Here is a 17,549-nt window from a genome sequence, read left to right as displayed (position 1 = left end):
ACTAAGACCAGAATGTTGTAACTTTTGAAAAACAAATATAGTTATCATCTTTAAAACACTCAATTTTCTGAATTATATGTCAGCATTTTACAGCAATTTTTTTTTTTAAATTTCTGGTCAAGTTCAAGGTACTCCAATTTATTCTCCCTACTAGTCACAGTAAGGAGGAAGCAATAAAGCAGAATCCTTGTACTCATTACACTTCAATTATCAGCTACCTATACAGGGTTTGCAAAGTAACAGAAGTAAACCTAAATTTTCCCAAAAGTTTTGCAGTGTCCTATTAGCCAGTCTCTGTGTCACACAGAAAATTTGGAGAAATGTGTTAAGAGATAAATGCTGAGACTGTCAAACTGGCCCACTGCTTGATATTTCTAGAACAGTGTTAGTTCTTCTGGTAGAAAGAAAATGCAGAATAATAAGCAATGCTATCCTCTTAATTGCAAGAAGTGGAACAAGATCCTATAGCCAGTTTAGCATAAGAGGAAATGTCTAAAAATTCATACCTCCCTGAGTTTTGAGTATTATTTTTCGTGTGCCTCCCATAGAATGGAATATGTAATTTTTCTCTTATGGACATGTTATTTCCAGTGAAACGCCTATGATATATAATTAATGACAATTTAAATAGTTATGGATGATAGCTTCAACATAATTAATGAAAATACTGGACAGTAAGTTATACTGTCCTATTCCCACTCCTTCCCTCCCCAGACATTCTATAAACTGCAGACAACCTTGATTTAGTCCATCAAAAAACACCCAACACCTTACACTCCTATATTTTAGGCAATTAAGCCAAATACTCTAATTTCTATATTTTGGGTTTTGGTTTTTTTTGTATGAACATCACATGTAAACAAATGCTTGGGGGGTTTTAAACTTTGTGGTAAAAAAAGAATCAAAGCACAGTATCTTTGCAGGAAACATTTTAAGCCAGAAAAGTGTGTCTCATGCTAGCAGTAAAATTACTACTGAAAAATTCAAATCTAACTATGTAAAATTGTCTCTTACAATTTATGCCAAAATTCTTGACAAATACAAATATGATGAAAATCAAGAAACAGCAGCAAGACAGAGATGCTTGAAATCACAGATGAAAAAGATGTTTCAAACAAGATATGAAAAACTTGACAAGTCAAGTCAGGGACTTAAGAACTCTGTCACAGATAGGATTAACCACAGGAAAAGCCACTGCTACAAACACACCAAGTTGCACCATATGAGCAGAAACATCTTGATAGGAAAGGAAGGTAAAAGTCTTGCAGTAAATTCACACCTGGCTTTTAAGACAAACACTAAATTTTAATTAAATCCTGAAGAGAAAAGGGACAAGCAACACTGCCGAAAGATTAAAATGGTATGACCTCAACATATGCACATATTCAAAAAAGAAAACTCCAGAGCATTCTTAAAAGGCAGCCTGCAAAGCACCATGATACAGGTAAAAGCCAGAATTTCAAGTTAAGACAGAAGCACAACCAGAAGCTGCTGCATAAGAAATGATGTATAAGTTTACATGTAGAACACATGGAATGATGACACTGCCAAATACAGCGAAGACAAACAGTTCAGAGCTGAAAAGGGAAGTGAGATTCCTGGTGTTGCATTTCAGGATTTTTCTCCTGCTGCAAATATGTTTCTCAGATTTAATCCCTTGGAGAAATTAAAAGGGGCAAATTACAAGATCAGTGAGATGCCTTCTGGCCCTACTTCTAATTGTTCCTAACATTTGCATTAAAAGGGAAAAAAAAAATCAAATGCTTCCAAACTAGAGGAGTAAAATCTGCTACCCAAACACATTAGACAAAAAGAACTCACCTTCCAGGTGGCCCATAGTCACCTCTGTCATATGGTGGAGGTCGGCCATATGGATCTGTCGGAGGTGGGCCACGGCTGTCTGAAGTGGGTATGCCACTATTGGCAGGTGGGGGGAAGAAAGCTGGATTCACATGTGGTGCCGGTGGTGGAGCACCTGGTGGTGGCCCAGGGAGATGTGGAGGAGGAGCGAGAGTCAGGGGTGGCCCAAGAGGGCCAGGTGGACGAGGGGGAAATGGACCCGGAGGTGGAGGTGGACCCTGCTGAGGTGGTGGTGGACCTGGTGGTGGCCCATAGCCTGGAACTGGTGGTGGAGGGCCTGGAGGAAGTGGCCCAAGTGGAGGCTGACCAAAAGGCTGTCCTGGAAACAGAACTGGTGGTGGTGGACGATCACCACGATTAGGAGGCCCAGCTAATGGAGGTGGGAGGACCTGACCAGGTGGTGGAGGGCCTGGTGGGCCTGGTGGGCCAGGAGGACCTAAGGGTGGACGTGGGGGAGTTTGTCCAGCTAAAATAAAAACAAACAAACAACAAACAAATAAAATTGAGTGAATAAATACAAAGAAATAAAATTCTTTAAAATTCTTCAGTTTTTTTATTCCCAAAAAACAATGACAAAAAAGAAATCAACCCTCCCTCCCTGAACACTGTGCAACATGTACAAGACATGCATGTTCCTGCTTTGGGTCCAGTAGTAGCTTAGAAAATTTTTATCTGTATCTATTGACACTAGATATCTAGAGGTATCTAAAATAACAATATTATCTTGAACACTGACAACTTCCCCTCCTCAAATCACTTAATCACCTGCTGCTGTTTCCAAAACACACAAGAATATTACAAAAGCTAGAAAACATTACATCTTACTGCAGCCAGTTGGTCATATGGGGCTTAAGATAAAATATATATTAAAAATATGGGAGAAGCTGTAATGGATAAAGTAATGTAAATGCAGTTTCCAAACATTCCTTTAGATCTCAACTGTTTTCTCAATTTGACTATGTGCCTTGGACGGTTGGTAGACAATCTATTACTGAATGACATTTACTAAAAAATATGTCAGCTGAAAAAAGAACTTCACAGCAGTGCAAACCTAACTGTTTAACGTATTTCTTCTATATCAGATACCTAACTAAACATAAAGACCTCCTCTTCAAATTTCTGGTGTTTTAAGTGCCTCCTAACTGACCAGTCAGTGGGCATGAATCAAAGCTGAATTTCTTATCACATGCAAACTTGTACTACAATAACAAAATTAGTTACTTTACACTCTGCAACACAGGCAATTCTCAGCACATACAGCAAATCAGAAAATCTCAACTACACTACTCTAAAGCCAAATCTACTTGCTAATGTATATTGACATAGTATAAATAATGGATCTGGAAAAGCTCTTGCCTTGCTACCAAATTTACTAGGTCCAACTTCCTGTTGAATATCAACAAACGAACAGTCCAAGTCCTACAATCTAGCTGTGAACACTGATTATGGCTCATTACTGAATTGCCTTGATCTTTATCATTTCCCAAATAAGTATACCACATTGAAACACATGTAAGACTGGAACTCCATATATGCATAATTTTACCTGGGAAAGGCGGTGGTGGCCCTCCTGGCCCTGCCGGTCCAGGGAATCTGTCTCCACCTGGAATGGCACCTGGAAAACGGCCCCGACCTCTATTACTAGGTGGAAATGCTGCTCGTGAGCTTCCTCCTGGGGGACCAGCTTTACCTTCCCCAGACATCTGGCCAGACTGTGTGGCTGCAACGGCAAAGCAAAAGTGTCATTACATGATCAAAATAGGTTGAAGCATTTTAATACTTGACCTAAAGTTTTATGCAGTGCTAAAGCATGACCTTATGAGCACCAACCTGCTCCCCATACCCAAACCCATACCATTTGGGAAGGAAAACATTCTTTGCTAAAATACTATGCCTCATACTAAAGGAAGAGGATCTGGAGAAACTGCCAGTCCTTCCTTCCATGAAGCCCAACACCACACTGAGAAACACAAGACATGGTGCTAAAGTACAACACGGAACCTCTCTGCCCCATTTTATCATAAATACAGACCACCCACACATTAGAATTCAGTCCAGTTTGTCTACAAATGGTAAATTTCTAAATGTTCTTGTGGGTTTTTTTTTATTACATCCACAGGAAATTGAGCAAGTATCCACAGCTGCTAAGACAAGAGCTGCACAAAGTGGCAAAGTTCTTTCAGAATGCAGCAGCTCCTCCTTTCTTTAAACAAAGATACAAGTTCATTCACCTGGACCCCAAGCATTTTACAGGTATTTTAAACTATGTAGAAATTACAAGATGCTGAGCTAAAAACCTGCTACTCTACTTTTTCTGCTTTTCCAAGACAGCATTTAAGAAAAGCTTACTTTTCCTTGACTGCATTTCAAATTGACTCAAAAACTGTTTATTACACGGAGTTACAACAGGATTCTGCCCATGCAATTCTCTTTTAGGCAACAAATCCATCAGCTTTTTGGAGGATGCTTCTGATCCCACACCCACAAGGGCAAACCTGAAAGGAAACAAAAACAGTTACATCACAATTTGTTCATTTTCTGACATCCTGACATCTTGTGAAAAAGATTACACACAGTAAGCAAAGGGATACTTGACAACTAGACACCAATAATGTCTCACAGGTCTTAGTCCAGTTTTCAGAACAGATAAAATAACTTACCCTAGGACATAAAAGAAAGAAACAAAACAGCAAGTACAGGATGCATCAAAATTTATGCCAACAAAGGCAGCTACTCAGCAGAGTATCAACAGACATAATGAACTCATATGATGAAGTTATTAAGCATACACTCATACACTGTGCTTATTGCTGCCAAAGAGACAGAAAGGCACATACATGCAATGAAATTCAGGTTATCAGTGAAAAATGGGCTCAATCACTTACTTGAAACAGCTAATAGAAAATAAAGATGTAAAGAAAGATTTAATAATGAAGGTTGGGGGAAACAGCATTTACACTGAAGAAAAACAAGCATCACCACCACACCAACTAAAAATCTAGGAATAGTCTTATATGAAGATCACCAACAAGCTTTAACTCACAAAATAATGAGATACACAGTACCTTCACAAGAATTTATACCTGAAACTTTAGTCAATAGTATGAACTTATATGCCAAATCATATTTGGATCAATAAGCTAAGATGAGAAGTTCAAAGATTGACAATTATGAAAATTGAGAACTACTTCCCTTCCCAAACTTCAGTCCACATACAGAAAAAACCAAGTTCTTACCCTTTAGACTGGCCATTAGCACGATTTTCAAAAAATTTTATCTCCAAAATGTCATTTACCCCCAGTGAATGAACTGCTTCAGTTAAGTCTTCATCTGTTGTCCACTGAAAAATATTTTTAATATTCAACTATGAGAGCTTATCTAAAACACCAGGCAAAGGGCAACTAAATTTTCCATGGATTTTTGAGTGTGCGTGTGTGTGCAAAACTGATCGAGAGGAATATTTTATTCAGGCTGTCAATATATTCTGACTTTTGGAGTAGACATTTTCATTTTACAGTTCAATAATTAGCTCAGCTAATTCACGTATATTTTACTGATTCCATTCATGTACTTCAAAATGGGACGACTTAAACCAACAGTCAGTTTCTTTACTTACCTATTAGCTCCTCAAGTACTGTAATAACTAATGAAAAAAATACCTACAGTAAGAAATTATCAGAAATAAAAAAAAATAAATTTTTTATCTTTTAAAGTAGAATTTTGCATGTGTGGGTCCTGAAGAACTTGATTTCATTTAACCAGATAAAAGCTTGACTTAATTCAGCTACTGAACAGCTCTTGCACTGTGTTTGCTTTACTGCAATTGATTTTAAAATACTTTCATTCTAAAAAAGTAGTTTTCCTAAGGGCAACTACAGTTCAGTGAGTTATCATAAACCTGTTCTTCCTGGACAGAGAAATAAGCCTCAAGACAAATACCTGAAAACAGTTAGGCTGAAAGAGTCACTGCCGATGGAAATGGCCCTGGAAAAATGTGAAAAGTAATTTCAAGAATATCCCAGAGCAACCTCCTTTTAAACTAAAACCTTCAGCAACAGTCCACTAAAAATTTGGCATGTTTAGTAACCTTGAAGTGTTTACAGGCATGAAGTATTTAACAGTTTAAACTTGTTCTCTTCTTTCATTTGGTTCTCTGAGAACCTTAAGAACACAGTAGCACAAATATCCTTTCATAACACTTACAACATGACAGAAACGCTTAAGTTTATATTTACTGAAAACTTCCTTGATTTTCAAGACATCACAACAGGCTCTCCGAATTTCAGGTAAAAGGAAAAATGACCCCACAAGCACAAATGAATATCAAAGAAAATCAAATCAACAACAAAAGCAACTGGGTTTTGATACACATAATATTTCATATAAAACATTTTAAAGCAAAAAATTTTATGAGTAGTTAAATCCATAATTAAAATTCCTGTCTACAACTAAACAGCAGTAAAGTACTTACCCAAGTGAGATTTCCAATGTACAAGGCAATTCTCTTTCCAGTATATGTATAGACAACATTTGGTGCAGCTCCTTTACCTACATCATCCCCAACAGATGGCGGAAGAGAATCCATGTAATCGCGATCCTCTGGAGCATCTCCATTATTTGCAGATGGAGAAATTACATCATCATATAAATCAATCTGATCATGCCCACCATATTCAGCCTCCTAAAATAAAAAAGACATCTTGATTATAATCAGTACTACTCTTAAAACTTATGGAAGCAAAAGTTGTGATAATTGCCATGTTCCACAGACACAGTAAGTCTGACCAACCACCTACACAACTTCCCTGTTGAAAGCTAAACACCAGTTTCCTCCACATCAAAACCTATAAAATTCTTATGACACCTATAACATTCTAAACTTATGCAGAAAAAAATACTTCTGGCCACAGTTTTCCATTCCAATACTTTTGCCCTTGTAATATAAGCAGAAATCAAAAAATCCACAAACCCTACTCCCAGAATTGGATACATCAGAATGCAGAAGCTTCATGCTTTAATCCCAGATTGCAACTAAGTACCACACAATTGCTCACTCACTTCTCCCTTCCCCAAACACTCCATGGGACAGATGAGAAAAATCAGAAAAAGGTAAAACTTGTCGGATAAGAACTGTTTCAAAACTGAAATAAAATAAACTGCCCATCCCTGAGCAGTGATCAGCCTCTTCCACTCAACAATCAACAGTTTACGTACTGGGCACGGTGCTCTTCCATCTGATGTTTTCCTATAATACAGCAGGACCCATTGATAAACCAGGAATACTGCATCTCATTTTCTGGTAGTTTATTATATAATGGGGTCCCCTCAGCCTGTGTAATCTCCTCCTCTGGTGACATTCTGAAATCTTTGTCTTTTAGACAGTCCATTATCATTTCCAAGATTCTTGGGCAACTGGGATTTCCTATTTGAGCTCATTATATGGTCACTGCAACCCACTTATTTCATGTGGCACCAGCTGCATTATGCGTAAAGATGCTCACTTTGAACATCCAGCCCAGCACTGGCAGTCTCTGGGGAGCTGGAGGAGCTGTGTTTCAGCACCCATCCCTTCCAAAGCAGCTCCTTGGTTAGACTCCAGTATCTCTTTCAGCAGGTGTATAGGAGGTCTCAGATACTCTGTCTCCCCAGTTCCATAAGAGAGGGCTGGAGATGGCCTGGAGTCTCTCCTGGTGCTTTCTACCAGAGACTGCAGGTAGGGCCATTTGCCCTGGCTGCAGTATAGAGAACATTTTTACATCTTGCCCTGCCCAGACTGGCCTGGGGGCTATTGCATGAACTATGTCCCATTTAATTTGTTCAAAAGCTTGTTGTTGCTCAGGGCCTCGCTTGAAATCAGTCTTCTTCCAGGTCATTTGATAGAGAGGGCTTAAAATTAGACTGCTATCTGGAATATGTGCATTCTCCAAAAACCCACCTAAAAAGCTTGTGTTTGTTTCTTACTAGTAAGTGGAGACATTGCTGCTGTTTTGTTGATCACATCCATTGGCATCTGACAACATCCACCTTGCTATTTCATTCCTAAAAACTCAATATCCCATGCCGGTCCCTTGACCTTACCATGTTTTACGGTAAAATCAGCTTTTGGAATAATTTGGACTATTTTCTTCCCTTTCTCAAAAACTTCTGCTGCTGTATGGGCCCACATGATATTATCAATGTATTGCAGGTGTTCCAGAGCTTCACCCTGCTCCAATGCAGTCTGGATCAGCCCACAGAATTGGCAGTGCTGTGTTTCCCCCCCGGGGCACTGGATTCCAGGTCTACTGGACATTCCTTTAAGTGAAAGTAAATTGTGGCCTGTCAAAGCTATTGAAACACATTAGCAATGTCAGTTGTGTCAAACCCCTCGGCAGTTTTTGACTGCAGCTCATATCGGAGTTCCAGCATGTCCAGTGCAGCAGCACTCGGCCACAGTGTGACTGTGGCCTGACTTCATTCAGGCCACCATAGTTCACTGTGGTTCTCCATTTACTTTCACACTGGCCATATGGTCCTGCTGATCACTGCTTGATTCTCCAGCTGATAGATCAGCTTGTGAATGGGAATCATGGAGTCTCGGTTGGTGCAATGCTGCTGCTGGTGCAACGCTGTGGTAGCGACCAGCACCTGTTCTCTGACCTTCAGCAAGCCCAACCAAAGTGTCCTCTGAGAGAACCGGCAAGGCAGGCAGCTGCTTAACTTCCTCCACCTCCAAGGCAGTGGTACTGAACACTGACCTTTTGGGTCCTTGAAATACCCTCTCCTAAGGCAATCTATGCCAGGGATGCACAGAACCTTCCGGCCAGACACAGAGAGTGCTTCTGCCACACATTCCTGCTCCAGGCTCACTTCAGCCTCTAGTTTGGTCAGCTGTTGGGTTCCTTCTCTCTCTCCAGAAACAGAAATAGGTTCTGCCCCTGCAGAGCTGGATGGCATTGGGGTATCCTGTGCGCTAGAGCCTTCCATTCTTCTGGGCCTGATGTGCCAGGCCATGGGATCCACACACTCTTGCAAACGCAGCATACGAAAACGGCATGCTTGGACAAGTTTCTGCCAGAAGGATCACATGCACTGAAATTCTTCTAGATCTGTGGGTGACTGCACACTGTATGGGTCATAACAAAGTACTGGATAGCTCTGTGGTGGCCCTGGGTGACACAGAACATCTTCCTTGAAGGGATATCTTTCCTTCACACTCCACAGGAGTCACCTCCCAAAGGCTGAGGCCCTTTGCCAATCACCTTGTCAATGCCCCCTTCCTTAGGAGGTCATCCCAGCTGCTTGCTTTCCCTATCCTCTAATTGCAGAGGAATTCTAATTTCCCTAGCCTTCTAACTCCTAGCCTTGTTACCCAGCATCCAAGCAGACAGGTGCTCACCTGGCTGATGGCTGAAATCTTTTTGCATATCCCACAGCTCTCTCGGGGACAGGGATTGAGTGGGTCCCTCTTGTTCTGCCCCTTCCTCCTGCTCTTGTGATGGCCCTGCTTTGTTCTGCTTTGCTAAACAAGGTCTCTTGTGTCCATTTCTTCTGGAGAGAAGGGGTGACTGATACCAGCAGGGGCTGGTGCTCTGGGTCAGCTGCATCACCCATCGCAAGGGTCTGAGCACCTGCAGCACCTGCCACAAAGATGTGAGAAGCCACAGTGCCTGTCACGGGGTTTGAGCAGCTGCAAATGTGTCTAACCCTAAACAAGACCTGGCACACAATCATGATTCCTGGCAATAGGGCTGTGTTTCAACATCCCAAGGATATTCAAAATTTTCAAGAGCTACTGTCATTAGCCTGGCAGAGAAGGGGAATATGTAGGATCATATAACCTGTCTCCTCCACAGGTTAACTCTCAGAGGATGAAAGGTAAAAGGTGTAATCATTAATAGTTTACAATAGATCACTCACAAAGTACAAAGATGACAGCAGACCTGAATACAAGTAACAGATTACTTTCACAACCAGCAATTCTGCTGTATCGTATGCCAGTAATCACAGGATCATCAAATGCCTTGGGTTAGAAGAAACCTTAAAAATCATCTAGTTACAAGCCCCCTGCTGTGGGCAGGAATATCTTCCACTAGACCAGACTGCTTATGTTAAAACACAACACAACAACCTTAGACCAGAAAAACAGCACAACAGGAATTGTTGTGGAAGTAAGGAGTTAAATGATGGAGCTCTGAGAACAAGCAGAACTGCTTGAGAGCTGAGAGCATAAAATCAACATTGTGTCCTGACTATTAAACTAATTAACAAATGCTAAAAGCAATTTTGTTCTAGCATGTTCTGGTCAGATTTGTTGTTTTCTCAACCTGTCAAGCCCCATGATGGGTGATCAAAAAAGGGCTATTGTGCTTTAACTCCAGCTGGTAACGAAGTACCACACAGGCATTTGCTCACTCCACCCCCCAAACCCTGTGGAACAGGGGAAGAGAATTTGTGAAAAGGTAAAACCTGTGGGTTGACATAGAACAGTTTAATAACTGAAATAAAGTAAAATATAAAAAGAATAATGGCGATGATGAAAAAGAAAACAAGAGAGATGAAATAATGCACAAGCCAGTCAAGTGATACATAACCACTGATGCTCACCACCCGCTCACCAATGCCCAGTCAGTCCATCCACAAGCAGCAACCGCCCCTGTGAGCCAACTTCCTCCAGCCCCCTGTACTCTCATACCTTGCTCCAGAACAGAAACTGCCTCTGCCAGGTGTTGGTACCAGAGATATTTCAGCATCCACTATGAATTTATATCCAGAAACTCACAAAAGCATCCTAGACAGAACATTTCAAGGTACCATATATGGCATCTAGAGATAACCAAGCTGGACTCAACAAAACACAGGCTACAAAGGTGGAAATGTTTGCTGTAAACCCAAGATATCCACAACCATGATCAGAAGATCCACTGTCTTGAAAATATAAAAATATTATCAACTACTGCTCATACAGGGAAAGTGTAACTAAAACAAATAATATGATTTAAAAGAACAAAAACAAAACAATAACAAAAACCAAAAAGGTAAATTGAATTTTGGCATTGTCAATCAAGTACATTTAATCCTCAGCAAACTGCATTGTCCCAATAAACTTCAACAGAAAAATTTCTCTCTAAAGGTAAGTTTATCACAATTAAATTAAGGGTTTCATATTTCACCTAGTCTATCCAGTTTTCAGTTTGATTCCTCCTGTCATCATAGCTAATGAAATCAGGTACACAGAACTGCCTGAGACAGGCCTAAACATGACATCTTACAGCTGATTAAGGTTGATGTCACAAGGCAATTAAGGAAATCCTCTGCTAAATGGACAGTAACTCTAGTCATCTATGGATATGAACGATAACTTCAGGGAAGTAGAATTTAGTCTTGGTAGACAGATGCAAAAACACAATCACCAAACTTACAGCCGATGTATGTACACTAACCTATCTCTCTGAGGTCAACATTGCCAAAACACCAGAGTGGGCAGCAGTCCACAGCTCTGCTGTGACAAGAAAGTCCTCTGACACAAACAGATTGTTTGTATCATACAGGCTTTCAGGTCTCCATTAGTGGAGAGAGAGAATTACTAAGGCAGCAGAGTCTGCATGTGATTGAGAGGGGGCAGGGCAGGCCCAGTAGCTCCAGTGTCTTAATTTAAATAAAGACACAAGAGAAAACCTGATGTTGTTCACTAGACTTTCTTCTCACATCGCGCTGGTTTTGCATCCAGCATGGAATTCACTCAGTTACCGATCTCTCAGCAAGGTGTGTGCTTCCATGATTAAGAATGATTCGAACCAGCAACTCCTAGTGCAAACAGAAGAGAGGTGTGCTGGTGGATGCTGCACAAGATCCAACAATCCTTCCTACTTCATATATGTTCTGTGGAAACTTATCTAAGCACACCCTTCCTTCCCAGATGCAGAAGAGGAAAAAAAGTACAGGAAGTGTTACTTCTCTAGTCTCAGCTATTCAAACAAATGCTCTGCCTGTATCAGGAACCAGTTTTGACCTCTTCCAATTTCCTTAGTTACAAGAAGGACATCAAGCATGAAGAGAAATTATTTCTTCTCAATTACTGTAGTTCACAATCCTGCAGATAAACATGCTAAGAAACAAAGTGAGCACTGCTGTTCTGGCCCCCTCTAAAACCAAATCAGACAGCAATGCATTTCCAAAGTCTATGTTTTAACTAGACCACAGTCTGAAATACTTCATCATAAAATCAGGACTGAAATTCCACATTCTGTGCTAATAGGTGGTATTGGGTGAAACATTCCCATATGAAAGCCATGAACACAATGAACTTCACGTCCAGAAGGGACAAACTTAACATGTTATTTCTTATTTGGAACTCAGTGGTCATGCTCCTCTGAGCTGCAGAGAGCCACTTAACTCCTTAAAAAGTGCTGTTTTGGAAATGGCTTTTGTTGTTATGTAAAATTCCTTTAAGCTGTCCATACATCTGTTAGACTTGCCTTTTCTGCATAACTTTGTCCAATTTAAGAGTTAAACACTAACTTACACCTCCAAAAACACATTTTAAAAATCAGAAAGGTAAATAAAGTTTCATGAAAAATATTTACTGTTGCCTCTGGGGAAAAAAAAAACCAAACAACTAAACTATCCAGCTTCCCCCTTACTGCTTTTTTCACTCAAGTTCCCATATTTGTGGTCAAAAACTCTAAACACACTGCTAGTATCCTCACTTAAAAAACAATAAATTGTAGGTCCTGAAGAATAACAAGTCAAACACATAAAAATTGTTCTGGTCTTGATTAACTGTCTGAACATACAAACTGAAACATTAACAAAAAAGGAGTCTTTGATACTTCTAAGATAGCAAACTGCCTATGGCAGAAGTGGACAAGTTGTTAGACCACAGGATTCACATTTCCTCTACAGGCCCTACAAAAGGCACAGCACTAAAATTAAAGCAACCTTATCCCTTGTACCTAAAAATTACAGAGTAATTACAGAGTTACAAATAATAACTAGACATTCACAAGTAGTCAAAAATACAAACTAAACATACATAGTATCACTGTCCACATTAAAACAAAGTGAAGAGACACCAGATAAGAAGGTCTGAAGTTTTTCTGGAGTTTGATATTTACCAATATACAGAAGTTATGTCTTCCCAGGGCCCCTTTCAGCAGAACTGACAAAATGCATATGCCATCACACACTGTGGACATATTTTATAAGATATGCAGGTCTGCCAGCTTATGTTTTTTCTGACCAGGACAGCTCTACTGAGTAGAAATTTATTATACCACAATGTGTCCATCCCCTCTCATGATAAGACACCTGTCTTTTTGATATAAAGGCTGTTCCTAATAACTGGCTTTTAAATGCTAGCTTTTATTATTTAGCACACACAAAAAAATTTCCTTTGCGTTACAGATCTGAAGACAGTAACTAACACATTCCTAAGACACTGTAGTTTTCAGATAATTAGCCTCTTAACTGCTTATTGCATCTAAATCAGTTTTATTATCCAATTACAAAATACAAAGTGAAAAGTCTTTCATCCCTAGTTTGTTAGCATTTAAATATCAAAATAGAACACTACAGGCATGTTTAGACATATCCACAATGCAACTACCCAAGTTTACTCACCAACAGTATAAACAAGCAAGCACAGCATTAAAATATGATATGCCTAAATTCTTTTGCATCCTCTTTCTAATCAGAAAGATCTTTACATGTGTACAATAAATGCTTTTACTGTTGAACTACATGAATGAGGACATGTGGAAAAGAAAGCTCCAACCATGAAAATGCAAAGCTGATCAGAGCATCCGGGAACTTGATAACACACGGTCAAATTTTCATGACCATAAAAATGCAACCCAGTTTGTTGGTCGAACTGGCAGGCAGCCTCAAGTCAGACCCAAACTGGACTCCTACACAAGCTCCTTATTATCTCTGTACCACACAGCAATATCCTAGGGTTTTGTGTACAAAACACCCTAATATTTTCTAAAGCATCCCAAATTTACTGAGGGTCTACTGCCCTTGAGAGAATGCCATGCGTGCAGGTAACAGTTCTAAGAAGCATCACAGATCTCCCTCTCCTGAAGAGCAAGATGTGTAACAACTAGGGAGATGCTTAAGGTAAAATATTCCATGCAATACCTATTTCTAACAGGGCACAAGCAATGCATTCAGGAAGTACTACATTTATGAAGCTATCATCTCAAAATGAGACTTTAAATAAATAGGTAAGACTGCTGGATGGGGAAGTCAGCTTAGAAGAAAAAAATTTAAAATTTGTCAACCAAGTTCTCAGAGAAAAAAAAAACAACCACAATTTAAACAAAAATGTAATTGGTCAGAGCCAAATTGACTAAGACTGTTAGCCTAAGGACAAAAAATATTATTTTGATGAACAATAAGTTAATAAAAGAGGCAACACTGACAGATGATGAGCTTCAGATGGAATAGGAAAGATGCATTTTCACTCAAAACATCTGATACCAAGTTAGTCAGCTCATTGAAACCAACACTAAATACAACCCAAACAGTTGACAGCTAAGATGGCTGTCATCCATCTTAGCCAGCTTGTAAACCCATGGCTCTGTGGTCTTTATTTCACCTTTATAACCTAATTAGCACTAATCAAGCACCTCACCCTCCACCTACTTGGAAAAAAGGCATTAAAAAAATCCCAGAATAGCCTCAAGGTGCTCTACACCTTGAGGTGTAGAACAAGACAAAACAAACAAGGGATGTTTATCGAGTCACAAGTCCCAAATGACGGGTTAACTCCAGATGCAAACACAAGCTTGTCCCAGCTTGGGTATAAATACAGTTATGTACTGCATACGTAAGAACAGCAAGCTCCACAGTACATTTTTCTGCCCCTGTTACTGCCAAAACAGGTGGAAAGGGTTTCTATACTCCAATTTTAAAAATATTAGTGAGTCGCATTACTGTAGAGCAACAACATCAAAAACCAAATTTATTTAAGAGATAAAGACAGTTTATTTTAAAATATGGTGTTTGTAAAATGCTCTCATAACCAAATTAACATAACCTAACATAACCTAATTAATAATGCAAATCACTTTCTCCCTAAAGCATTTTTTCAATTGCCATCTTCACACATCCACAGAACTATATTCCATCTTATCCATTTAAGCTGTCAGCTTCAAATCAGGAAGAGCACTTCATGAATAAGTTTCTACGCTCCTTTTCTCAATGATGTCAGAATTAAGAGGCAGCAACTAATACAACTCGCATTCTTACATATATGACAGAAGGAAATGGGAAAGTGCAGAGGCTTCAATCTCTCACCGTAAAACTTTGATATTGTCTCAAGATTTGCTCAGTTCAACAATATTACTTTAAATTGAAAGTCACAGAAATGAAATTTGTAAAATAACAAAGAGCCATTTTTTGGGGGTGTGACACAGACAAAAACACAGAAGAAAATCCCCTAAAACAAACAAAGAAACAAAAAAACAAAACCCCCAAATTCAAGCGGATGGAAAAAGGGCACTAGCCTCTTCTCACCTTTCTGCCCTATATTTTGCAAGATTTATGAACTGGAACAACAGACTGCAGAAATGCAAACCCAAGAGGGAATCAACTGGGGTGAATACAGTGAAAAAAGCAAAAGGGTTCTGTCCCTGCTGGATTAAGCTAAACTAAATTATCACAAGACTCTCTTCATTCATACCACCATGGTTATAGAGAATATCAACAGTAACGACGACCTGAGACCTGAGTAGACCAGGACCGTGTGAGTGAAACAGATTACCCCCATCACTTTTGTTCCTCTCTTTACACTATACTTACAGCACATAACTATTCTACTCTGAGGGCTTCTGCACACACGAATTTACACAAACCATACCAGATTCAAGAGAAGCTTTTTTCCCTGAAAAATCTGCTTTGTTATCAGTTTTAACTAGAATCGATTAAACCAAATTCAAGTTATCACAGTCTCAAAAAAAGTACTCTTCTGCTGAATGGTGTCTGTCCTAGGGTTCATTCTTGTTTAAATTCATATAGTGGGTCTTCAACGCTAAGGGAGAAACCTTCACATGCAGACAAGCTAAGAGCAAATCAGCACTTTTCATCATCTCCTTTTAGTATGGCATTCTTCATAGTATACCTTTATGACATTAATACTTAGAATTACTGTATTAATCGATATCTAAAGAAATAGTCTTCTGAGAAAGCTACAAGTTGCTAAGAAGGTAACATACTACCTCCGAATTCCAAAGCGATTACTTATTTCCCAGTTCTCTGTAGGGCAGGCTGGCATACAGCTAGGCCCCGTAAGTGCGTGAAAGTGCAGTTGTTCCCGTTATTTATGCTCCGGGGCAGGAACAAAGCAAACTGGGGCAACTCAACCTGGAGAAGTGCAGCACTCGCTAACAGGACAGATGGCACGCAAAACTGATACAAACAACGCGTTTCGGTAGGAAAGTTGGCACACGGCTATCTGGTAAAGATGAGGAGGAAAAGAAAACCAACCAACCAACCAAACAAACAACCTAGAAAAGTGGACTACTTATAATCCAGAAAAGTTGTTTATTTCATCTGTGTTTCCTCAACAAAATATAAACTCGTCCTCTAAAACAGGCTCGCGCCACTTTTTAAAATGGAAGATAATAACGAGCAAGAAAAACAAACAAACAAAAAAGAAAATATCAAAAGCTGGATACTTTCTCTAGTGCTGCAGAATAAAGCCGCACTAGTTCCGCCTCCCCCGCAAAACGCGGCCGAGGAACAGCCACCGCTCGGCGGCTTTTTGATTCATCTGCGAACAATGGCAGCGCTTCCCCTCCGCCGCCGGCGGGAAGGGGCCGCTCTCCCCGCCGCATCCGGGGGGGTCCCGTCCAACGAGCCGGCGCGGGAGAGCCCTCTGGAGCGGCCCCTGAGAAGGAAAGGCAGGGAGGGAGGAAGGCTGGTGAGAAGCGAGAAAGCGAGGAAAGGAAGGAAGGAAGGCGCTCGGCTCCGGCGCGTCCAGCCCGCCGGCAGCAGCCGCCTCTCAGCGCCGGGCGCGCTCTCCGCCCGGCCGAGCCCGCCGCCGGCACCCGCGGCCCGGGCGTGAGGCCGCGCCCGCCCCGGCCCCGCGCAGCCCCGCGCTCGGCGGCGGCGGGAGCGCCCGAACAATGGCGGCGGCGCGGCCGCCGCGCTGAGGGCCCTGCAGGCGGCGCGGCTGCGAAGGCGGGCGAGGGAGGGGAGCGCAGCGGAGAGGCCGCGCCCGCCGGCCGCGCGTACCTGGTTGAACTCCTCGCCCACATCGGCGTAGATGTCGATGTGGTCCACGCCGTCCGCCATGGTCCCACCCGGGGCCGCCGCCAGCCGCGCCCGGCTCCCGAGCCGCCGCCGGGAGGGGGAGGGAGCGGGGAGGCGGAGCGCGGCGTCACTTCCGCGGCGGCGCGGCGGGGCTTCCGCCGGCGGCGGGCGCCGGCCGCTCCTCCCGCCCCGCCCCGGGCGCTCCCCGCCCGCCGGGGCCGCCTCACGGTTCTGCCCGGCCCAGCTCGGCCCGGCCCTGCCCTGCTCGGCGGGGCTGTGCTGTGCTGTGCCGGGCCGGGCCGGGCCGGGCCGGGCGGTGCGGTCCCGTGTCGGCGCTGCGGGGGCAGGCTCGTCTGCCGCGCACAGTCACAGCGCGCTGGGTGCTCAGCAGCCCGGGACCGCAATTATCGGCTGAGAAATGAGCACCGTGCTGCGTCTTCGAAGCAGGGCCG

The 17,549-nt window shown here is 41.8% G+C and overlaps 1 protein-coding gene across 4 annotated transcripts in view; it reads right to left on the bottom strand.

The window, feature by feature from the left end:
• The window catches only part of CPSF6 (cleavage and polyadenylation specific factor 6), a 31,887-nt gene extending 14,666 nt beyond the window's left edge, over positions 1 to 17,221 (bottom strand). For 2 of the 4 annotated variants that reach the window (XM_038153841.1, XM_038153843.1), the window contains exons 1-7: positions 17,080 to 17,221; positions 6,332 to 6,541; positions 5,097 to 5,200; positions 4,210 to 4,355; positions 3,407 to 3,580; positions 1,822 to 2,326; positions 507 to 599 (exon numbers count right to left, since the gene is read on the bottom strand). In XM_038153841.1, the coding sequence (XP_038009769.1) occupies positions 507 to 599; positions 1,822 to 2,326; positions 3,407 to 3,580; positions 4,210 to 4,355; positions 5,097 to 5,200; positions 6,332 to 6,541; positions 17,080 to 17,139 (1,292 nt within the window). In that variant the 5' untranslated portion in view covers positions 17,140 to 17,221. The remainder of the gene's footprint in view (positions 1 to 506; positions 600 to 1,821; positions 2,327 to 3,406; positions 3,581 to 4,209; positions 4,356 to 5,096; positions 5,201 to 6,331; positions 6,542 to 17,079) is intronic. The other 2 variants (XM_038153844.1, XM_038153845.1) reach the window with 1 other exon arrangement.
• Between the last annotated feature and the right edge of the window lie 328 nt (positions 17,222 to 17,549).

This window comes from Motacilla alba, chromosome 1A (genome assembly GCF_015832195.1).
Source record: "Motacilla alba alba isolate MOTALB_02 chromosome 1A, Motacilla_alba_V1.0_pri, whole genome shotgun sequence".
NCBI lineage: Eukaryota > Metazoa > Chordata > Aves > Passeriformes > Motacillidae > Motacilla > Motacilla alba.
This window is presented reverse-complemented; position numbering and strand designations above follow the sequence as displayed.